Raw genomic sequence first — 24,420 nt, forward strand, 5'->3', positions numbered from 1 at the left:
GGGCGGCATAGTCAAGCGTAACAGAATTAGCAGCGATTAAGTCTGTTATTTTTTTGCAATAAAACTATTCCTCTTAAATTTTTTGGGGAGAAATGAAACAGCTTTTACCCATAGTTTTTGCAATTATCCAAAGATATACCCTTACTTATTACAACCCATATCCTACTTTGGATTACAGTTATTGTTTTAGCTAGACATCAGTAAAAAACCCCAAGAGGAAGCTTTTATTTTGAAGGACAGAACCGGATGTAGTATTGCGAGATCGTCTGACTTGATGGATTTTTGGATGCTGAAGCCTGTAGGCAGAATATTACTGACACATAGACTCTCCGTTACGGAATGAATATAGTTTACTGTCTCGATGAATTAGCCTTGGAGGAAATTTAGTGAAACATTTGCCTTATATATAAGCCTTATTTTTCACACCGGAGAACATTTTTACGACGCGGGGAATCAGCCACTGCCTCAATGGAAATATCGTCCTGATGCTTTTTCCTCTCATGAGCTGCTTCACTGGACAACTAAGATAGAAAAAAAAAACTATTTTCAACCTCTTATTTGATTTTTTTTCTTACTGTCGCTGCGGATAAATAATTTCTTAACGCATGGTGCTGTGATATATCCTCTTATAAAACTGTAGGGATAGTGGACAGACGTCACACGGGCATAGCAACCTCTCCGGTAAGCAACCTGTTCATCTCCGAGGATTAACGTCAGAATAACCCGTAGCCTACGTACACATCCATGTAGCTCCCTGCTAGCTCCCTGCTAGCTTTCATGATTTATCACCTGCTGTTTGACGTTATAGTTTACATTAAGCAGCTACATCAAACTGCTGTATCCATGATCACCCGGGAGGAACACGTTTGACAACATGTCATCCATATAACAGGGTTTAATGCGAGGCTAATATTACGCTACATGTATTCACGCTTGGGGGGGAAATGACCCGAAGAAGAATCGTCATTATATATGTTCCGTAGCGCATCAAGTGTGATATTTAGGTATATTATTATATATTATTATATTCTAAATGCTTCTCTTTAAGAAGATAAATTGTCTTTACTAGCAGCTGCAGCATTCCTTATCAGTCTTTTTGGGGCGTCCTGAAGAGTTTATTATTTTATCACACAGGCCTACTTTAAAAAAAAAAAAAAAAAAAAAAAACCTTAGGGGCTTTAATAATTATATTAATCTTGTAGAGTTTATTTTATGAATTAGGTATAGATATTTACCATGAAGTACTTCAAAAAAATATGTGGAAAGTATCATAACGTTACTATTAATAATATTATTACTATACGAAATATAGTGTTACTACTTTTCTAATGACATACTGAGACAAAGGTGTATTAGAGATCATGGATCATACCAGGGGACTTGTTTCTAATTATGTAATCAATGGTAAAATCAGACAAAGCAATGCTCTCTGGGCTCATTATATGAGCTCTGAGCTTACAGCTATCCCCTTGTGTTTGTTGAATGACTAAAACTATTGCTTCAATATGTATCTTTATTTCTCAATAAGCTAGATAACTTTAAATGTTCATATGTTTTGATACAGCTACGTTTAACATGAGCAAATCATAAGCCAAGTAGCTCTTCAGAGAAGAACAGCATTCAAAATAGATAAACAAAATAGATAAAAATTATGCAATGTTTTGTCAGCTCACACCCTATGGAGACTCGTTCATGTCTCTTGGGCCTATATGTCTCAGTGGGTGTCAGTATGTGTGGTTGCTTAGCTATAATAGACTTCATTTGATCCCCCAGCCGAATAATGCTGTAACAGCATGTCATTTTCTGCAGGTGCCAAGAAACACAAACAAGGAGGAAGGCATCTTTTAAGTGCAGTAAATGAATAAAAATGTTCCTTTAGTATTGAATTTCAGGTTAATAAGATGCTGCTTTCAACCCATCTGATATATTAAAGCTCCTGATAGTATATTTATTTATAACTGTTCAGGAAAAAGACTGAAATGATTACTGATGCCTCAGTAAACCAGACGTCAGCATTAAGACTGTCTGTTTTTATGTACCGGTAGTTGTTTTTATTGTCTGTTTCTGCGAGCTAGCTGTCAGAAAAGGCTATTAACAACACGCTGAAGAAACAGCCTTTTTTTTTCTTTTTTTTTTTACATTTCCACTGCAAATAATCACAATTAGTGATATGTTTGCCTGTTAAAGTATGCAGAAAAGAGATGAGACCACTTGTACTGGAAATGTACTGCCTTTGCCACAGGGGGCGCCAGACCCAGATCGCTAAAGTTCCTCTCTGGAGCTTTTAGTAGGATATAAGACCACAAGTTGGAAATAGTTTTAACCTCATCCAAGTGCCGTAATAACGCCTAAACACTCCAATAATTTTGTTGTACTTAAAAATAAGGTGGTTGTATGATTTGGATTTGATGGTTTTTGTTTCCCATGTTGATTTATTGCTGGTGTTGATGTTGCTCTGTCTTCTCTCCTCCCTTCATAGTGATGGATAATGCTCATACTAAGACGGTGGAGGAGGTTTTGGGCTTCTTCAGCGTGAATGAGTCTACAGGTCTGAGCTGTGAGCAGCTGAAGAAGAACAGGGAGAGATGGGGACCCAACGGTACAAGTGAAACTACATTTTGTTTTGATTAAGTGGGATAAACATTGTTATAAAATAAAGAACAAAGTCATGACATATATAATATTAGGTTAAAGGCATGTTATGTGCTTGGCATTGAAGAAAATGTACAGCAAACGATAAGCATTTAAGATTCTTCAGGAGAGGAAAAATATTAGAGCCCGACCGATTTATTGGCCAGTCGATAATATCCACCGATAATGGCATATCGACTGACTCTCGGTATAGGCTAATTTTTTCTTTCCTTTTCTTTCTCTTCTTTGCTCACAGAACTGCCAGCTGAAGAGGGTAAGTTATGTTTCTTGTTTTAATTCCCATTTTTATCTTTCTCTTCTTCTTCCTCCTTCCATCCTCATTACCTAGAGAACCTCAAAGTGGTCACAGAGAGAAGAAAATATAAAGGCTAACGTTTACTGAACTAGCTGCTCAAACTGTTAAAGGTACAAGATACAATTTGTCCCCACAGGTCTCAAGGCATAGCCTTAATAACTGCATCACTCCAAACAACCCTAATAGAAAATACTTTTTTACTTTTTTGACTGGGGTGACATTTGTGTAAGAACTTCTTAACTTAATTATTTCAGGAGTGTGTCCAAAGTCAAAGTTTAAAGTATCTAAAACATTGCATGAAAACTTCTGCAAACTGTCCAGGATGTTGCAGGAGTGCTTACAAAATTTGATGATGTGCCATTCATTTCTTTAGGTTAAAGTACCATGGAATCAAGATTATAAAATCGCACCGGTATTTAAGAAGCAGTCTGTTTTTGGAGGTCTCTGAAACTGTCTTTCTGCTTGATGATTTCTATTGTGTGCAAAGTCCACAATGTGCAGTTTCTGTGCAGCTGTGTAGCTCTTTTAGTACCATTTATTTTCGCTCAGTACAGTACCAACAGCCTGCAAGTCGCGTTGTCAGACTCCGCTGGTCAATCTTTAACTTTAATATAAGAGTCTTTCGATCAAGAGAGCACGCCACAAGCTTTAAATGCTCCATTATGACCTCATGAGGTAGAAAAGATGTAATGATGTCGCACAGCCAGCCTGGTCTGCTTCGCTATGTTTCCCAGCACAGCTTGCAATACACAATGAATGGGGCTACATTTTCAATATCGTCAGGTGGGCTGCAGTGGCGGCTGCACTCGTGGTAATGCTGTGTGTCTGCATTTGAACAAAGGTCACGGATGGATTCTAGCCAAACACAGTGTGGGATTTTAGGGTAGCAGTTGGTGTGGCCAATGAGATTTCAAGGGGGCTCATGCCATCCCTGACCAGCCATCTGGACACGCCTCTGCTTACACACATGCAGCAATTAGTTTGTAGCAGCTCATGCATAATAAACACATAAAACATAACCAGGTACGAGCCAGCACTAAGAGATCAATCTTAATAAAAGGATAAAAACCAAACATACCATTAAAGGTGACGATCATAATCCATGATTATCTAAACCCTACATATGTTAATTATTTTTTTTGAATAATATGATATAATTTATAAGTTAGTAAGTATAAGTAAATCATCCAACTAAACCACCTAAGTTTCACCCTCCCCACAGATGCTTTGTTAAACACCTTTATGCGACATCAGCTCTGAGCACCTCAGCGCTCTCCAAGGTGCTGAACCTGCTGCTGGGAGCAGCCAGGGAGCTCTTCAGAGCCCTCTTTCCCCCCTCTTTTAATTAAACTGTCACAAGGTTTCAAATTGTATTCTTAAACGCAGCTTTCCAAAAAGGCCATATCATCATCATCTGTGTAATGAATTACAAGTCACTATATCCACTTTTTATACAGAGATCCTGCTTTACAGAAGGACCTGTAATCATGCCAGCTTTCTTTTCTTTCTTTTTTTTTACTATGAAACCAAACATCACAGGTATGATTCTTTGATTTTACACTGTTTGAATTTCTTCTGTTAGCATTCAGGGATACAAAACCAAACAGGGAATACATCTGGGGGCACATTTAACGTATGGGTCTAGCTGCTACCGTCATGATACCAGTTTGTTAAATGTTCTGTATACAGTAACGGGAGTAAAACTCAAATAATATTGATACCTTCAGGCCTATGCATCCAACACTGGGTAATTTCTTGATTTTAATGAACAAAAACTGTACACACACTCTGCACACTGTCACATTGTAAAAATACATTAGCAATGTTTAGTTAAACTATAAAGACAGTGCTCTCTCTTTGTCTCTCCCCACATTTGGGTTAAAAATATGACTGAAGATCTGTTTTTTTTAATTTCTTTTTTTGAAAGAAATCATATTGTGTCGTTTCAAAACACATGATATTGCAAAAGGTGTCACAGTATTGGAATTTTGAGACGCTATGATCTGCTGGGTCTCATAGTTTGCCTTCATTCACAGATATTTTGTGTGGCCTTTCGGTAGGTGCCAACCTCTTCTATTTCATTTGTTGATTCATCTCAGTAAGGTGAAAAACATAGTTCAGCTTTCTGTGTCTTTTTACTTTTAAGATAAGATAAGATTAAATGTAGTTTGCAGCAGACGAGGGAAAAATAAAAAATTTAGTATAAATTAAATTAAATGCATACGCTTGTCCGCACATACAAAATTTCCACATGCACACATTAAGGCAGTATTTACAGATGAGGGATTTAGAGTGTTTTTGTAATGTTAAACAGGTAAGCCTACCATTGCACAGGTTCTGAATATTGCCAAACATTTCATTGTTATTAATCAGTGATTTTCTGTAACATTGATTTTTTTATACTGACTAGAATAAATCCTCAACATTTCTGCTTTGGGCATGAGCTACAAATTACAAATTATCGTCGTGTACATTAATAAAAAGTGTTTGCATACCGCGCTCTCTCTTTCCAGATGACATCCATTAAAAGAAATGTTGCCTTGCCTAAATAATAATAATAAATAATCATCTTAACAAAATAGTATTTGAGGCATTAGCACTCTATGCTTCCAGGATAAAAGATTTTACTTAATCTCTGCACACACAATTTAAATGCATGCTGCAGTAAAATCAACCTTAATATAATTCTTTCTCTCCATGTGGCTGCTCTGAGGTTCTTTTTTCATATTTTTCCGAGACTCAGACTGACTGTTTATTTGTTTCTTCCTTCTGCTGTGTCCTTCTGCATGGTGCAGGAAAATCACTCTGGGAGCTGGTCTTGGAACAGTTTGAGGATCTGCTAGTCCGCATCTTGCTGCTCGCTGCGTGCATCTCCTTTGTAAGAAAGGCACACAACTTGGTGCACAACATCGAGAAAACACACTCACCTATACAAGTGTGCATTTACTGACACTGTATCTTCTCTTGTCTTCCGTCTCCTAGACCCTGGCATGGTTCGAAGAAGGAGAGGGGACGATCACAGCCTTTGTTGAACCCTTCGTCATCCTCCTCATCCTCATCGCCAATGCTATCGTTGGAGTATGGCAGGTAAACCCTGTGTGTGTGGATTAAAGCTATTTTTGCGGGGGATTTTTAAACGTATGCATCTTTAATATTTTTAATGTAATCCGCTGCTGCAATAATCATCTCAGTGAGGTCGCAGCAGTGTGGTCGTCCTCTACCTTCAGGAATAAGATGGATTCATGAACCTTACTGTTTCCTCCTCATTTTGACCTACCTTAGCAGGACTTCATGTTTTATTATACCGGTTCCCTCCTGCCTGACCTTTCATGCTGTGATTTTCTTTGCACAAGGGCAACCATGCTTGCAAAATGTTTCCATCAACAATAAAAGGAAATGTGTTCCCGTGTCCTTCAGGAGCGTAATGCAGAGAACGCCATCGAGGCACTGAAGGAGTACGAGCCTGAGATGGGAAAGGTTTACCGACAAGACAAGAAGAGCGTCCAGAGAGTCCGAGCCCGAGACATAGTCCCTGGAGACATTGTGGAAGTCGCTGGTATGTAAATAAATAGCTATTCTACAATCATAGTCATCAAACATGGAGTTTAAGAATCGGTTGATATTTTTCTGATTTTATAGCTGTTTTAAAGATACAATATGTACACCAGGGGGCTCTCAATCAATTCTACAATAACAAAAGATGAGCTCGAGGCTAGCAGGGAATCATGGGAGTTCTCTCTGCTACTCCAGTTTGGACTCCACAGAAAAGTCGTCAGCATCCTTTTGTTACTTGACCATACTCGTCCTGTGTCACAGAGTAGGTAGAGAAGTAAAGATAAGATAAGATCTCACTTTATCAATTTATTAAAGTTCAAGTGTTTGCTTAGAAATTACAGAACCAAGCAGAGCATCAGCAATCAGTGAAATATAACATTTAAAGTGTCTGAGGGTTAAGTGCAGAGAAAAAAATGGCTCATAAAATAACAATAGAAGTACTAGATAGCTTGATGTGGCGGACCAGTGTTAGCTACACTGATACTGTGCAGAACATTTACACCTGTGAGTGTAAGAGTAGAGAGCAACCCGGAGACAACTGAGCTACACACGCAGCATGTGTGAAGGGAAGGAGAAGTGGAGACATTTGGAAGTGTGCAGATGAGTTTAGGAGCGGATACAATTCAATTAGATTGAAACAGGCAAATATGACGCACGTTGATGTAGGGGAAGAGGAGAGAAAATATAATTATGGTGAGGTGAAATGCCAAGCGGCTAAAGCTCATTCTAGAACAATGGGGGAACCTTGTGTTGGCTTTTACCCATACACGCGGAGTAGGTCTGTTTCCTGTTGGACAGGCAGGTTAGCTAACATTGGATGTTAGCTTGTGCTAGAGTGCTGTAGCTTGCAGTGTAGGTACAAGCAGTAAATGTACACACTACGTCCTGTGGTGAGTGTGCACTTCTGGGAGCTCAGCCCAGGTGCAGGGGCCCAGTTCGAATGTTGTGTTGAAAAGAAAATGTTCAGGGTGTTTTCAGGAGGATTTAAAGAGCAACTCATCTGTTCATGACATGAGAACATAAAGTAAGGACGCACTGGTTTACATGAGAGGTTAACATTCTTTCTTTGCTCAGCGCTCAGCTTTTCATAAACTGTTTACACGTGTTTATAAATGTGGGGGAGTCAGAGAGAGAACTAAAGGATGTGAGGCTGCTCAGATGTATTAGCCCTCTGCTTTATTCCATTGATACTTAAAGGGATACTTCACCCGTTGAAACATGAATCTGTATTGACAAATTTTGAAGTTGGTGTCTTCTTGGCCCAGAAAAGGCAGAAAGCGTATTTTTGGCTCATGTCGATGAAAGACACCAAATCCCAGAATGCACAGCACCGCAGGCTACTCCCACTAAGGTCCGAATCAGAATTTATTAATCCCAGAGGGAAATTCGATTGTTACAGTTTCTCCAAAATATACAATATAGCAGTAGAAATATAGTAATAAAAACATTTACAGACATATTTACTTCAACACATGAGGCCGTTTCCTCAACTGATTCAGAGATTTCTTCCAGAAGGAATTAGTATCTTGGAAATTCCTGGCAGAAAACAGACTCTATGTCTGTGTCCATAGGCAAACAGTGAGAGCACCGACACTACCAGTCCGCCCCAGTTCGAGCCGGCCCGGCTAATGTCTCGGCTGCTGAGCTGGCAGCGGCCCGCGGTGGCCAGCAATATAGCGGCGAGACGGTTGCTGCCGACAGGCCGGTCTTGTGTCCCAGCAGCAGCCCTGGCGGGCAGCGGGCGGCACCAGCAGGCAGTGGCCCCGGCGGGCAGCGGCCGCAGCAGCCAGAACACACCCCGCTAACCGCAACAGCTTCCAGTGACGCAAAACTCATCATTTTGCGTCACTGGAAGCTCCTTTTCAGACTTAAAAATACAAAGATTTCCCATCTCAGGGTAAAATGAGGGAGGGATGCACGACCATTCAAAAATACTACCAGGTTTCTAATGATACACATAAATGTTTAAATAAAAATTAATCATTAGTTTAGTCTTTTGACTCTGAGGAAGACGCAGTACGTCGACACGTTAGTCCTTTATTCAGTTTCCCTTCAGTGATCCGTGTGTTCCAGTATTTTCTTTGGAACCCGTCTTGAAGAAGGTATCCAATTAATTATTTTTTTATCGTCTTGAGTTCCCGTCTACGTCATTAGTTTAGATTTGTATTATTAACCTCAAGTGTTTTTTTCTGTTCCTGTCTGCACTGGGAACACTGAACAGGAGATTATTCAGGACACCGCTCAGTCTATTGTTAGTGACAGCATGAAGCCCTTCGAGGAAGGTTTGGGATTTAAATCAATCTGACGTGACTACAACTGACGGCTGCATCAGTGTCATTGACACTTGGCGCCTTGTTTGCGGCCATTTCTTTTGATCCGGGACAGGAAGTGAAAATAGTCGACACCAAGCTTCTTTAAGTGCACCGTACTAAAAGAAGAAGACTAAACCTCTTCCCATCTAAAATCTTGAGCTTCTGATAACAGTTTCCCGATTTAGGCATGAGAGTATTTCACAACGTATACAATACGATACAGGTTACACGTTGATAATGTAAAACGACCACGTCTGTCTCTGGATTCACTATAGCAGCTGTTCTTTATTGTAGAGAGTAACAGCACCGATTGATCCGAAACACCACTAGAGTTATCGCACATCACATGTTTTTCTCACATCTTGCTAGCGTAATACAGTTACTAGATAAAAAAAGAGAAACTGGTTGTTTCAGCTAAAAGATGAACAGCTTGTAACGCCATTAAGTTTGCCCAGAGAGAGAGAGAGAGAGAGAGAGAGAGAGAGAGAGAGATATCAGTGAGTTACTAAAAAGGCCTCCAGCTCCGATCCTGTTGTTCTAACTGTGATCAGTGTCGCTGAGTTCCCATGCTCTGAAAGTCGAATACTTTAGACAGAAGGGCACCGGATCACACACAATGAAACACATGCACACACACACACACACACACACACACACACACACACACACGCTCCTTACCCTGTTTCCTCTCTCTGAGCAGCCTGAAATAGCAGCGTCTATCTGGGGGATTCAACAGTTCTCTTACTGGGTCAAGCTTGTGTGTGTTCTTGTGTGTGTTCTTGTGTGTGTTCTTGTGTGTGTTCTTGTGTGTGTTCTTGTGTGTGTGTTGCCATATCTGACAGCGCTTTTACAACCCAGCTGCACTAATTTTATCTGTGGATACGACTGAGCTCAACGTTAATGCTCAGAAGCAAAACACTTCTCACGTGAATCATTCAGCTGTTCACTGTTTTAAAAGCAAGCGGACCAATAAGACGCAGTTAAACCGGAATAACTGCCGGCAGATGTTGCCAAAAAAAAAAAAAAACGGCAGGCTGGGTTCACTTTCCTTTTCCTGTATGATTTGTCTTATTGTGAGTAAATCAGTCGCTATAAATCTTCACTTCCTCACAACAACAAAAAAAAAACAAGAGAAGTGGATACAGATGCAAAAGCATATAAGCTCTTTATGTAACCTTTTGAGATTCTAATATTTTTGCACGAGGCATCTTTGTGTGCATCTCACTGCGTTTCCATAACAATAACAGCCAAAGTGGAGGACAGAGATGGAGCAGCAGGCAGCTACATTAAGATGTCTGCCAGGAACGGCTAAACAAAGATGCCGCAGTGTTATTTCAGCTATGTCCAAACAAGCATGCAGTGGAGACGCTTTGTGCTTAAATAAAGCAGCCTCACTGCAGTGTGACAGACACACTGAGAGACTGCACAGCAAGAGTCAAAGTAAAAACATGACGGGGGTACAATGTCCTGTTGCTGATGTTCATATTTTGTCCGATTTTCACCTCTTGCCCAGTCCTTAATATTTTGCAAATTCACCAAGTTAACCAACACTTTCAAATGGAAACTTTGATATTATGAGTCTAAAGGTGGTGCATGATGTCTCCTGACAGCAGATACAGAAACACTTTGTGACTAAATTGAGCTTCTTTTTTGGTCTTCACTCAGTGGGTGATAAGGTCCCTGCAGACATCAGGCTGACGTCCATCCGCTCCACCACCCTGAGGGTGGACCAGTCCATTCTGACGGGGGAGTCTGTATCGGTGCTCAAACACACAGATCCTGTACCCGATCCCCGAGCTGTCAACCAGGACAAGAAGAACATGCTCTTCTCTGTGAGTCATGGCAAACAATAAGATCACGGTCTGAAACCTTTTCCTGATTAGCCAGGGGATTGCAAAATTTGCAGAGGATATTTTTTCCTTTTTTTTTATCTTCATAGGATCACCATTCACAATGATAGTCTGTAATCAGAAACGAATACAGAATGGAAAATTTGAAAACATGAGGGGGGTTAGTTGGAAGTCGTTATAAAACATGCTGCTCGATGAACCAGCTTCTGTCTAAACAGTATAAACAGGGAAAGAGAAATGTAAAGAGATGAAGCGGATCAAACCGCTTTATTTAGAGAAAGTGTCTCGAAATATTCCTCAAACACCCCCACCTCACTGCGCAGGTACAGTGTCATTCTGAGGGAGACAATTTGTGATTCCTAAAGATGTTTCTCTGCCAGAGAACTTAAATCATACAACAGCCGTTTTTTTCCTCTGTATCTGTGTGCATATCAGCCGTTTATCAGTCGGGCTCTGTTGTATTCTTCAGTTTCTGAGGGCTGTTTGCCGCCTGCTTTTGGTGGGTATTACTCAGTTTGGTGATTTTTTTTTCTAGGTGTGAACAAAATAAAACACTGAGCTTGTTTATTTCATGATGACAGAAGATTGTGCTGCTGCTTGTTGTGATTACTTCCTCTTCGCATGCCTTGAAGCGTGCTGCTCATTGTGTACTGATCTGAATTAAACCGTGATTGTCGAGAACAAGTTGCACGTCGGGTGCGACACAGAGAACTGAGCGGACTGTTATGACATTTAATTAATTGCATGATAATGAAATAACAGTAGTGTTTGTGGGTTTTGTTGTGTTTTAATGCTATATTTAAATGGACAGAATTCTGCACAGCAATTTGCATTTATCTCCAACAACACAAAATGTAAATACTGAACTGTACTTTGAACCCACTGAAATTAATTAGAGAGCTGCGATTTATATTACTTAAACCTTTCCATTATGATCGCTGCATTTCTTTATTAAGAATTATTTTATGTCCTAAAAGGTTAAAAAAAACATAATTCCCTCATCTGCTGTACAATCCTTATGGATAATATGTTAAAAAATCAAAATGTAACATTGAAACATGGTAAAGGATGCTAAAAAGGACAAGGATTATGTGTGAGATTATATTATGTACATGCAAGACATAAATGAGGATGAAAATATCCACTGTTTGATGTCCTGGTCGAGGTGTTTGTTGACTCATCTCTGTCAGACCTCAAAGGCAGCTGAGTCAGCCAGTGGTCAAAGTACAAACATTGATGTTTTATTCAGCAGCATCACTTAGACCGACTGTACACCTGCAGGATGCAGTTTATCAAAAAAAACTACTGGACATATGTTGAGTCGACGCCCACAATGAACTACCACGGCTGTGAAACAATTACATTTTTTAATCGTGATTAATCGCATGTTTGAAATTCCACTATTTCAAAACAAGTGTCGTGCTTTTATTTTGATGATTTTTTTCCTGTTTGGACACAAAGCTGCTTTTATTTTGAAATTGAAGGTCACAGCATTAACTTAACCATGGAAAAAACAACTCGTTATGGATGGAAAAGTCAATGAAAACAGGTAAAGAGGACAGAAAAAAGTTAAATGTTTGATGTCACGAGGTGGTTATAACATTTGATTTGTCAGTTCAGCAGCCTGCGAGTTTGTTAGAGTGGAATTAGATATTTGAAGGCGCAGTGGTGTTGTTCTTTTCCCTCACTGAATACAGGGACATTTTGTGTGGATTACCTACGGTGCACTTAAAGTGACAAAATAGCATGCGATTAATGCGATTAAAAAAAAAAAAGCATTATTCCAGACTTTAATCGTGTTAACTCTTAACTTGACTAAAGCCCTTATGAATACTCATATATGTCTTAGATTTTTTATTTTGACTGATGAGTGTGAGAGCATACAAAATCAGGAAGTCATCCAAAGTCAGTTATTATATTTATTTTTTATTACACCAGCAGCTCCCAAAGTTGACATCTGTGATGTTTAAAACTGTGCTAAAAGCGAATACATGACCGTGACAGTAAAGTGTCTGCCGTGACTTTTGTTCAGGGGACCAACATTGCAGCGGGGCGAGCCATCGGCGTTGTCGTGGCAACAGGGGTGCAGACAGAGATCGGGAAAATCCGGGATGAGATGGCCTCCACTGACCCTGAAAGAACCCCGCTGCAGCAGAAACTGGACCAGTTTGGAGAACAGCTGTCGAAGGTAAAAACCTGAGTGGTGTACTACTCTATAATACTCTGTACTAAATCTTGAAATCTACCTGATTGATTTACGTTGTTAGCATGCTAATATTTGTTGTGTCGTGACCTGCAGGTGATCAGTGTGATCTGTGTGGCCGTTTGGGCGATCAACGTGGGACACTTTAATGACCCGGTGCACGGAGGCAGCTGGCTGAGAGGAGCTGTTTACTACTTCAAGATCGCTGTCGCCCTCGCTGTAGCTGCAATACCTGAAGGTCAAACTTCTTATTTATCTGATTCAAACACTTCATTATCTGTGAGTTTTATTTAGTAAGTACAACAAATACACAAAGCGGTATGTTTCAGATCTGAGAAGGCTTTCATCTCAGCTGCATCTGTGAGATACAATTACCTGATGTGTTTTTTCCCCAAAAAAACTGTCGAAAGACATGATGCACATAAAAAAATCCACATTATAATAATATGTTTATTTACCTAGCTGTTGCAACAGAGGGAGTGATCTTTCTCCGTTTACGGCCGGAGCTGTCTATGAAAACAGCTCCAGAAATGGAGTAAATTGAAATTGCCAAATTAAATGATGTATTAACAACAAACCTCATTAACTGGAGATTACTTACCATGAAGCTTTGTTGTTTTTTTTGGTTTTTTTTAAAGACATGACAAACAACGTCCCTTTTCTAAACATCCACCTATGGATATATGACTTTATCTTATAATATAAGTATTGTGAAAACAGGAATCTTTGCTCCAGATTCAGGGCCCCGTTCAGGTTTGCTCTGCTTCTGCATCCGCTAAACTTGAGCAAATGAGTCAAAGAGACATCGTCGATTTCACAAAACACATGCAAAGGGTGAATGTTCCCCTAACGGTGCTTCTGAACATCATGAGTGCTTTTTGCTTTGTGAATCAGTTCCAAAGACGGAGCAGATAGCGGGATTGCAAATGATGCGCAATCCATCCTCAGTTTATCAGACCCTCTGTGTGTAAAAGTATTTATGGCTTTAGTGTCATCATGATAACCTTTTTCGATACAAAAATAAGTGAGGCATACTACAAACACAAATAATAGAATGCATACATACACTTTGGGGTTCTTCTTAAATCCTCATTTACAATATGTAGACAAACAGTACTGACAGTCACTTCAGAGTAGCATGGAAGTAGACATAGCTTTAATAGCTTAGATAAAATGTTTAGAAAGACACATATGAACCAACAGAAGAAGCTCAATAACTGACAGAAAAAAACAATTATGCTTCTCTGAATATTTACTTTTAAACATCCTCTCATCACCATCGTCTTCCCTGCCTGTTTTCTTTTCTCACAGGTCTCCCTGCTGTCATAACGACCTGTCTGGCTCTGGGCACGAGGAGGATGGCAAGGAAGAATGCCATCGTCCGCAGCCTGCCGTCAGTGGAGACGCTGGGCTGCACCTCAGTGATCTGCTCGGACAAGACGGGAACTCTGACCACCAACCAGATGTCCGTCTACAGGGTAAGACGTTGTAAAATCAGAGAAAGAAATATAAGGGATTATAAAGAAATGTTGTTAATAAATGGCAGCTAAAGTAGTTAATAAAGTAACGACTCACAGCGTGCTAACATCAGATTAACAAAGGATGAGTTTACTCACATTTCACTAACAAATACGCATATGATCAAACCTGATATTACGTAACTCAGCCTGTGGGGGGAGCTCTAAATGTTGTAACTACATTTTTGAGGAGCTGTCATGTTTTCATTTTTTTACACAGTCTATGGTACAAATATTTGAAGGATAATAAGTAGAGTTTTCTGTTGGAATGTGATTTTCTAACATAAACTAACTAACCAGGCTCTTGCATGTGTGTGTGTGTGTGTGTGTGTTCAGATGTTCGTTGTAGACAGTGTGTCAGGAGAGCGCTGCCGACTGAACGAGTTCTCAGTGACTGGATCTACTTACGCCCCTGAAGGGGAAGTGTGAGTGTCTCTAACCTTTAACACTTAACCTCTAAACTGCTGATTTTTTGGATCATATCTGGATAAACACAATTTACCTCTCTTCTCTTTCTTTGTTGAAATGTATATGAATTACCTCCACTTTCTTCTTCTTTATTCCTCATCTCTCTGCCTCTCCTGCCCTCCTGTCTCTTTAGTTATAAAGATGGCTCCCTGGTGAAGTGCAGTCAATATGATGGATTGGTGGAGATGGCCTCCATCTGTGCTCTGTGCAATGACTCATCACTAGACTACAATGAGGTAAGATGTTCAAACACGACAGCAAGGACGAATCAGACCCTCATATATGACCTTATATGGTCATCAGGAACATTAACGGCTGGAGTCTGAGACTGAATACCAGAAATAGAGTCACACACCGGTCAGTGAAGATGCTCCGCTATGATTAACCCCTTTTCCTTCTATGTATTTGTGTGTGTTTGTGTGTTCCAGGCAAAGGGAGCATTTGAGAAGGTTGGGGAGGCCACAGAGACCGCCCTCTGCTGTCTGGTGGAGAAAATGAACGTGTTTGATACTGACCTGAGAGGACTGAGCCCGTCTGAGAGAGCTACAGCCTGCTGCTCTGTAAGTGTGTGTGTGTCTGTGTGGGTGTATGTTAGAGAGGGAGAAAGTGATTGTGTAGCTTTGAAAAAACAAAAAAAAGCATGCTGTTGTAAACGACTCATTGATCTCTCCCTCTGACCTCTGCATCCATTAGTTGCTGAAACCTTTTCCAGGTTTTATCTTCTCTCTTCTGTCTCGTTACCTGTGAGACCATTAAGTCTTTGTGCTGTTAAGTGCTGAACCCTGTGGACACATTCCATTTTAAGGTTTAATGATTCAGCAGCAACCAAAGCCATGACCTTAGAGATATTTGTTTCTATCATTTCAGGTGATAAAGCAGCTGATGAGGAAGGAATTGACGCTGGAGTTCTCCAGAGACAGGAAGTCCATGTCTGTCTTCTGCTCTTCCAACAAACTCACCCGCTCTGCATCTGGAGCCAAAATGTTTATAAAGGTGAGTGACGCTCCCCTGTAATGTCTTCATCTTCTTCTTCTCATGGTGTCTAACGTCCACGCCTCCCGTCCGTCCTCAGGGAGCTCCAGAGAGCGTGTTGGAGCGCTGCAACTACGTCCGTGTCAGCGGCACATCCCGTGTGCCTCTGAGCGCGGCGGTTCGAGAGCAGCTCCTGTCCAATGTGCGGGAGTGGGGATCAGGAAGAGACACACTGCGCTGCCTCGCCATGGCAACAAGGGACGCACCCCCTGACATCCACAGCCTGAACCTGGAGAACTCAGCTGGCTTCTGTAACTATGAGGTAATGATCTCTAGCTCTTATCCGTATACCTTATCCGTATATTTTCAGCTGTTATCAAAATAAAATATTTACTTCTTTCCCATGAGAACCGGAATCTTTGTGTTGTCTGCTTTATTGCTCTAGATTTGTTTGTGATTCTTGTCTTTTATACTTGAAGTAGAGACATTAAACTAATCCTCCCCTCCCCCCTCACAGTCTGATCTGACCTTTGTGGGCTGTGTGGGCATGTTGGACCCCCCCAGGAAAGAAGTCCTCACTGCGGTCCGAATGTGTCGGCAGGCTGGCATTAGAGTCATCATGATCACAGGTGAGCAGCACATCTACATCTAAATGAAGTGTAGATATACATGCTTAATGGGTATCATTTATTGTTTATTTTAAAATGAATAGAATCATGACAACAATCAGAATTGGTAACCGAGGCTTCAAGACTTCCTTCTGTCTCCACAAAACACAACAACTGAAACAAACTTATAGATCGAGCAGAATGATACGTTTTTCGTGAAAAATTACGGTTTTGTCAATTGAGTCCGGTTGCTTTAAAAAGAGAGATGCATCAGCCGGCTTAATCAGAAGAAGGATCCAAGCTGATCCAATCTACTGGAGATTTTCCTAAACAGTTTGTGCACCTCAGTTCTTTAAACACCAAAATATGTCAAAAAGGTTCAAATATATTTTCAGAAATAGGCTTCTACAAATCACTTAGCAGACTCTTTTATCCAAAGCGGCAAACATCAGAGAGTAAGCACAAAACAAGCAAGGATCTAGAGAAGTCAGTTAGTGAAAACAAACAGCTTTAATTCTGATTAGACTCATAGGTGCTGACAGGAAGTGACCAGATGCAGAGCACACCATCGACAGCTGTTCTTGAGAGTTCTAATCAGCTTGAAAATCATCCTAAATATCGTCATTATCAAACAAAACTATCATCATTATCGCCATCATGAATACCATTAAGTGTGTAGGTGGTCATGAAAGAGCTGGGTCCTTAGCTGTTTTCTTTAAGCTTGTCACAATTCCAGAATTTTACAACTTGCAATGACGCTGGTAAAAAGCGAAGGACATCGTTACATGTTTTTGATGACACGGAAACAAAAAAAATAGAAGTTTTAGGCGCCCAATGTTGGGTCATTTCTTGATTTAATCGGCAAAAATGTCAGGCAAACCTATGCTCAAATAATTTCTAGTTTTTTTTTAATCTTTTTGAAGGTAAATCTGCAAAAGAAGCTGAATTTTGTCAGAATCATTTGAGTCTTTCGCGTGAGAATTGTTAAACAGACCAACAAAAGCATCTACGTGAACGTCCAGTTTTTTTATTGTACCTTTTTTATCACATTGTCTTGCAGTATTTTATTTTGTGGTTCAGTGAGCCGCCCTACTGATGATGATAATTCTTCCGTACTGTAATTACTGTAAACAACTAATGATTTTAAATGTTTGTCTCCAGGTGACAACAAAGGCACCGCCCTGTCGATCTGTCGCAGGGTTGGCATCATCACAGAGCAGGAGGAGGAGGACGGCTCAGGGTTCAGCGGGGGTCTGACGGGCCGAGAGTTTGATGAGCTGCCTCCTCACATTCAGCGTCAGGCCTGCAGGACGGCCAGGTGCTTCGCCCGGGTCGAACCGGCACACAAGAGTCGCATAGTGGAGTACCTGCAGAGCCTGGGTGACATCACGGCCATGGTGAGAGGGTCACAGGCGTGTTTATAACCAGTGAGACGGCACAACTTCTACTGTAATGTCTCTGAAACATTCTCTCTCTCCCTTTCAGACGGGTGATGGGGTGAACGACGCGCCGGCGCTGAAGAAGGCCGAGATCGGCATAGCTATGGGCAGCGGCACGGCCGTGGCAAAGTCGGCTTCAGAGATGATCCTGGCTGACGACAACTTCTCCACCATTGTGGCCGCTGTCGAGGAGGGCAGAGCCATCTACAACAACATGAAGCAGTTCATCAGATACCTGATCTCCTCCAACATCGGAGAGGTCGTCTGGTTAGTACGAGAGGATGCAGAGACGATGTAGAGAGTTGACAGACGCTTGAACATAGTTTTATAACTTTTACTCCCTAAACACTTCCTCCCTCTTTCCTCAGTATTTTTCTGACCGCTGCGCTCGGCATGCCTGAAGCTCTTATCCCGGTCCAGCTGCTCTGGGTAAACCTGGTCACCGATGGTTTCCCGGCTACCGCTCTGGGCTTCAACCCTCCAGACCTGGACATCATGTCCCGCCCTCCCCGCTCCCCCAAAGAGCCTCTGATCTCCGGCTGGTTGTTCCTCCGCTACCTCATTATTGGATGTGTGTACCGAAAGTGGAAGATGATGATGATTATGATTATTAGTTTACTACGATCACACAAAAATGACTAGTACCAAACAAAGCGTCTACAAAGACCTCTGACCTTCTTTCTCTGCAGGCTATGTTGGAGCAGCGACTGTCGGAGCAGCGGCCTGGTGGTTCATGGCAGCACACGACGGACCCAAACTTACCTTCTTTCAGCTGGTAAACAAAGCAGTTATTATAATTATAAGGAAAAGTTTGGAAGTTTTAAAATGATTATTTCTAGGAACCCTTAATTTCTGTCCGTTCAATGAGGCCAAAACCACTTTTTAACAGGTGATTACATATCTGACACTAAAAGGGTCCTAACCCTCAGACCGTCTGATGATGTCGTCTGTGGGACAAATGATGGACGAGACTTTTTACACGTTTTTATCTTCCTCTACAGTCTCACTATCTGCAGTGCAGTGAAGGACATGTTGAGTTTGCTGGTGTTCAGTGTTCAGTCTTTGAGTCTCCTTACCCCATGACCATGGCGCTGTCCGTCCTGGTTACCATAGAGATGTGCAATGCCTTGAACAGGTGAGAATGAATCAAATACACCCACGTTGGAAACTTCACTTCTTGCAGTGTTTTCCTGCTTGTGATTGTCGGAATGTGAAGCTACATGCAGGTTTCTGAATGCTGGAGATCGAGTAGTTCTTAAAGGTAAAAACAAAAAATCATCTTTTTCTCTCGTGCCGTTCAGTCTCTCCGAGAACCAGTCCCTGCTGAAGATGCCTCCCTGGTCGAACCCCTGGCTGGTGGGCGCCATCTGCCTGTCCATGGCTCTACACTTCCTCATTCTTTATGTCGACCCCCTGCCGGTGAGCATGCACTTGTCTGAGAAATCCCTAATAAAAATCCACCTGAAAAACTGTGACAAAAACCAAATGACAGACCTGCTGTGACACCATGGTTTCATACTTCATTCAACAAAGCACCTGCCTCCACCTGGGCTTCAAATCCTCCCGTTCTGTTTCAGGTGGTATTCCAGATCCGCCCTCTGTCGTGGCCTCAGTGGGTGGTGGTCCTGAAGATGTCGATCCCCGTCATCCTGATGGACGAGGTGCTTAAGTTCCTCGCCCGAAACTTCATCGAGCCAGGAAGCCAGATCCAGGTCAGGAACTGTGCCAGACACTGATTGTGTATTTCAGAGTGTCAAAGTTTGTGTCTAACCTTTACTTTTGTTTGTGTCCTCTTCTCCAAAAGTCGCTGGAAGAGGAGGAGGAGGAGCTGCAGAGGACAGGGGCGAGCACGGGATTGGTAGGTGCCGTGGTGACGAGGCTGCGTCAGTCAGTGAAGGGCGTGTCCTGGTCGTTCGTCATGATCTCTGCGCCTCTGATAATCTGGATCTTCAGCCTGGACTCTGACATCACCAACATCTTCTGGGAGTGATGAGAGATCAGAGAGGTTCGATGGACTGTGAGAGAGGCAGTGATTGAAGAAAGAGGAAGAAGACCAAAAAGCAGAGGATTGTGGGATGTTGTGAAGAAGAATGAGGCGAGGTGAGAAGGCGAGCAAAGGCGATAAACACTTTGCTACCATGCAGGAATGTAAGAGGTGAAGAGTGAAAAAAATTACCCGACTGAAAATCAGAAAACAACGAGAAGGAACATCTCTGTGTCCGTAAAAAGGTGCTCTGTGTAACTGAAGGTTTGTCATTAAATTCTCGCAGAGTTGTATGGCCACGCCTTTTTTGGCTCTAAGGCGCCAACATGTCAGCTTGATCAACTGAAAAACATCCTTGTCAGCAGCCTGAAACGCTGTGCGTCAGTGCTAATACAGCATGCTAACCTTTGCATCATAAAACTAAATTAATCCACTGACACGGGTAGAAGTAAGTCGACATAGCGAGCATGAACACAAAGGTCACCGGCCTATAAAATAGTTTTCCCGATACCAGAATTTTAAACTTTGATCTGAAACTCTAACGATATCTCTCCCTGTTTCGATACCGCAGCAACAAAAAAATGACCTCCTGCGCACCCAAAATTATTTTGTAAATGAGATATATCTCAAAATAAATGATGTCCCCTAAATGATCTTTAATAATCCAGAAGAAGTGTGTGCTGGTGTCTCTATCTGACATTGTTTTTTTCGCCATCTGTATTTTCTTTTTTGGCACATTCATGGGCGTCAGTGTTTGTGCATCTGCTTGATGCCGCGCCACTAAAAACCAATCGGTGTTTAGATTTCCCGACTACCTGAAATGCATCATACCTCCATTTAACAAACATTTTACAAGTTGTTTTCTTTCACCTTAAAGACAGACTTGATACAGCTTGTACTTTTTGATTTTATAAGTGTGCATCGTGATGTTATTTCATCATACATGCTATTCCAAAGCACCTGGAAGTCGTCTAAAGCTAACTGCTGGCCACACCAGAATTACAAAGAATTTGAAGTCCGTTCCCCAGAGGTATATCTCGTCTGTCATGCGGAGATTGCTGATTGGTCCTAACCAAACTGAATTTGACACCTTCCTGCATGTTTTTCGCTGAGGTGTGGACGTGTTCATACATTTTTTTAAAGAGTGAAACTGCTGTTAAACAACCAGAAAATAACATCTTATTATCACTGCTTTGTCATGAGCGGCGCTCTCTCCCTCTTCTTTATCTCGATGTCACTCTGGATCTGTTTTGTTTATAAGCTTTGGTCATTTTCTTTACCATCGAACGTAAAAGCAACAGAGATTTTATTGTTTAACACACCTGGTTTTGAAAAGTATTAAATATTGTTAAAAACATTACAGAGTCACAGGCGAGTCCTTAAGGGAGTCATCATTCTTGCAAAACTGTAAACGAATGCATAAACAGATCTGCAGATATTTACACTAATTAGTTCATACTTACACAGTTCTTAATGGATCTATTTACGCATTTACAAACAGTTTGGCACCAATTATATCTCCCTAGAGCAATAAAACCGTCACTCACACCGATTAGTTTTGTTATCAGGTATACATGCCTTATAGGTCAGGCTGTAGTTACACCACTGTTTGATATTTGATGACTTTAGATGATCTCTACTACAAACAAACTGAAGACAAAAAGCTACACATTGCACCTTTTCTACGAGAGGTCCAAGCGGACATGCATCATTCCATCAGTACATTTTACATCCCGTGATAAAGAGTCAATTCTCTCAAGATGTCTTCTTATTTATCCCGTCATCTTGGGGTTACATCGCTGGTTTTCTCGTTATAACGGGTGAATTTCAGTTGTTGTGTATGTGTGTGTGTGTGTGTGTGTGTGTGTGTGCGTGCAAGACATCAAGAATTTAACTTGTTAGGGAGATCTTGAGAAACAAAAGAAATTAACTTGTTATCACAGGACAACGGAGTAAAATTAAAATGTGTGGATGTATGTCCACTTACTGGCTTTTCAGGGTTAATTGTCTGGTTGAAAAGTGAGCGTATTACAGCGGGAAAAGAGAGAAAGCGTTGGTTTGTCCAGAGTCGAACACGCACACAAAAACACACACAAACCGACCCTACGTCCACTATGTAATTCACCAGTAATAACATGCTCAGCGAGATGGATGAGATGTACAGTAGAATCCCTCTTAAGATCACTGCAGCGTACTTCATGCTGTAAAAAAAACACAGTAATGTCCGCAAACAAACATTCAAACCTGCGTGGAAGGACTGGTAGAATGCATGTCAACGCACGTCACTCTTTTCTAACATGTTTCAAACGATCGGCCCAAGTCTGTGTGTGAGTCAGAAACGCGTTATTTTCCTGCAGTCGGGTACATGCAAGTATGTACACAAAAAAAATTTGCTTCAAATATCTAAATGTTGAGAGTAGAGTTCACACATCTCAGAATTTAGATCGTTGAAGGCCAGTTGCTCAGACCCTCACACTGATTTATGGTTCAGGACCCTTCACTCTGTCTTTTCTTTTCTTACTTTTACGCAGCTCTGTAAGTAGATTTCCTTAGCCGGCAGCCGCAACACAGGCTGTGATGGCCTCGACATAATCCTTGGTGGCAAACGTTGCTGCTCAAAGTGCGTCAACTAAAAGTGCTTTGATCGGATTGTCTCAGAATCCCTGCAGAATTAGACCCTTTCGTCGACAGAAACATCCATTGCAACACAATCTTCAAACTCACCACTCCGTTGATAAAAACTGCGATTTTGCATCACAGAATAAGGGGGGTGTTGTGGCGCCGTGTGGCCCAGCGGTTTAGTCACACGCCCCATCTACAGAGGCAGTGGTCCTCGTCGCAGCGACCGTTGGTTTGAATCCTACGGCCGCTGCACGTCTTTCCCCACTCTCTCCTCCCAACACTTCCTGTCTCCTTTCAGCTGTCCTATCTACTACAGGTCAAAGTGGCCTAATAATTGAACCCTAACACTAAGTCAAACACTAACAGACATCTGACTGGAAACTTGTGTTTTCAAATCAGCTAAATCGCTCTTTTTGTCATCGGAGTTTGTTTGCTATTAAGAGCGGGATTTAACCGTGTGTTGTCTCGTAAAAATCATCTTCTGCCTCCACAAAAAGGTATGCATTTTCGATCAGGCATATTTCCCGCATAAATCATGTTGCCGCCATTACAGCCTGTTTCTAGGCTGCAGTCTGAAGCAATATATTGAAGCGACTGTAAAACTTTTGTACCTATTATTAGTCCTTTAAACCCCAAAATATGTAATTAAAGGGTCTTTGAGCCTTCACACCAGGATGAAGGAATTCAGTTTATCCTGATTAAAACACTTTGATTTATTATTTCTATTCATGGTTAGGGGTAAGAGCGTGTTGTTTAGGTAGAGTCAGTATCTAATAATGTCACTGCTACATGTGTGGACTCATGGTTTTTGGTGTATTTGTACTTTATTTTTATCACTCTTGCTCTGCAACACTTTTTGTCGCTTTCTTTGTTTTCTTTGCTTTTGCAGTTTCAGACGCAGGATTTCAGTCTGTTTTGACCAACAGAAACCTGATTACTTAATCTTACCCTCTTCATGCGCTGAACCTGACACTGAGGGTTATGATGAAATGATGTTTTGTTCTTTTTTTTTTATCAGTGGCCTGTCTGCCATTTTCTCTGGTGATGTCATTGTGACATCCGTTTGCCATTGAAGGGATTTTTTTGTATCTTTTATTCGATGTTGATTCATGTATTCCTAGTAACTTTTGTTTCGTCACATTTTCCACGATGACCACGGTGAGGGGGAAACAAATGCTCGTGTTATGACAGGTAATTGAAATAATTAAATTGTGATTATATCCTCACACGTTTATGCTTAGTTCATTCCAAAGACCGCATATACATATGGACAGCGTGCCTCAATCTCTTCCCGTTGAACAAAGACAAAGCCAAAATATCTCCAAGACGGGCTCCAACATGTCTGGAACCAGAGTTTGCAGCAAGAGGGGTTGGCAGAAAGAGCCATGGGATTTACGTCACTCCGCTTACGCTCACAAAAACACACATTTAACTTACAAATAAAACGCCAAAGGTCCCTCAGGTGGGTTCAGTCACCTGTAGAACAGATTATCGTGTCGGTTTGAAGCAGACACTTTTTTCGGGGTCTTCATTTGCAAAATGGCTTCTCATATTGTATTCCAAAACGTGGAGGTCACCAGTCTGGCAGTTTCTGCTTATTGTTTTTTTTGATAGTCTGCACCAATTATCACTACTCAACTCAATCCTTTTAACTGGGCTGCACAGTGGTGTAGTGGTAAGCGTTGTTGCCTCTCTTCAAGGAGTTTCCTGGTTCAAATCCCAGTCAGACAGAAGCCTCTCTGTGTGGAGTTTGCATGTTCCCTCCGTGCATCCCCCGGCTTCCTCCCACAGTCTAAAGACATAGTCGTTAGGTTAGTTGTTGACTCTAAATTGCCCGTAGGTGTGAATGTGAGTGTGGCTGATTGTCTGTTTCTATATGTCAGAGCTGTGATTGACAGGCGACCAGTCCAGGGTGTAACTCCGCCTCTCACCCAATGACAGCT

General features: G+C 41.4%; 1 protein-coding gene across 1 annotated transcript; it reads left to right on the forward strand.

Moving 5' to 3' along the window:
- The first annotated feature begins 286 nt into the window (after positions 1 to 286).
- si:dkey-28b4.8 (sarcoplasmic/endoplasmic reticulum calcium ATPase 2) lies at positions 287 to 23,703 on the forward strand. The gene is made up of 24 exons (XM_061052929.1): positions 287 to 681; positions 2,480 to 2,599; positions 2,888 to 2,905; positions 5,743 to 5,825; positions 5,930 to 6,034; positions 6,365 to 6,503; positions 10,480 to 10,646; positions 12,697 to 12,852; positions 12,964 to 13,105; positions 14,179 to 14,345; positions 14,721 to 14,809; positions 14,986 to 15,088; positions 15,281 to 15,412; positions 15,720 to 15,845; positions 15,925 to 16,146; positions 16,342 to 16,453; positions 17,594 to 17,829; positions 17,918 to 18,138; positions 18,240 to 18,442; positions 18,561 to 18,646; positions 18,873 to 19,006; positions 19,173 to 19,290; positions 19,449 to 19,583; positions 19,676 to 23,703. The coding sequence occupies exons 2-24, from the start codon at positions 2,482 to 2,484 to the stop codon at positions 19,859 to 19,861; spliced, it is 3,198 nt and encodes a 1,065-aa protein (XP_060908912.1). The 5' UTR covers positions 287 to 681; positions 2,480 to 2,481; the 3' UTR covers positions 19,862 to 23,703.
- Positions 23,704 to 24,420: the final 717 nt, after the last annotated feature.

Source organism: Labrus mixtus, chromosome 2 (genome assembly GCF_963584025.1).
Source record: "Labrus mixtus chromosome 2, fLabMix1.1, whole genome shotgun sequence".
Classification (NCBI taxonomy): Eukaryota; Metazoa; Chordata; class Actinopteri; order Labriformes; family Labridae; genus Labrus; species Labrus mixtus.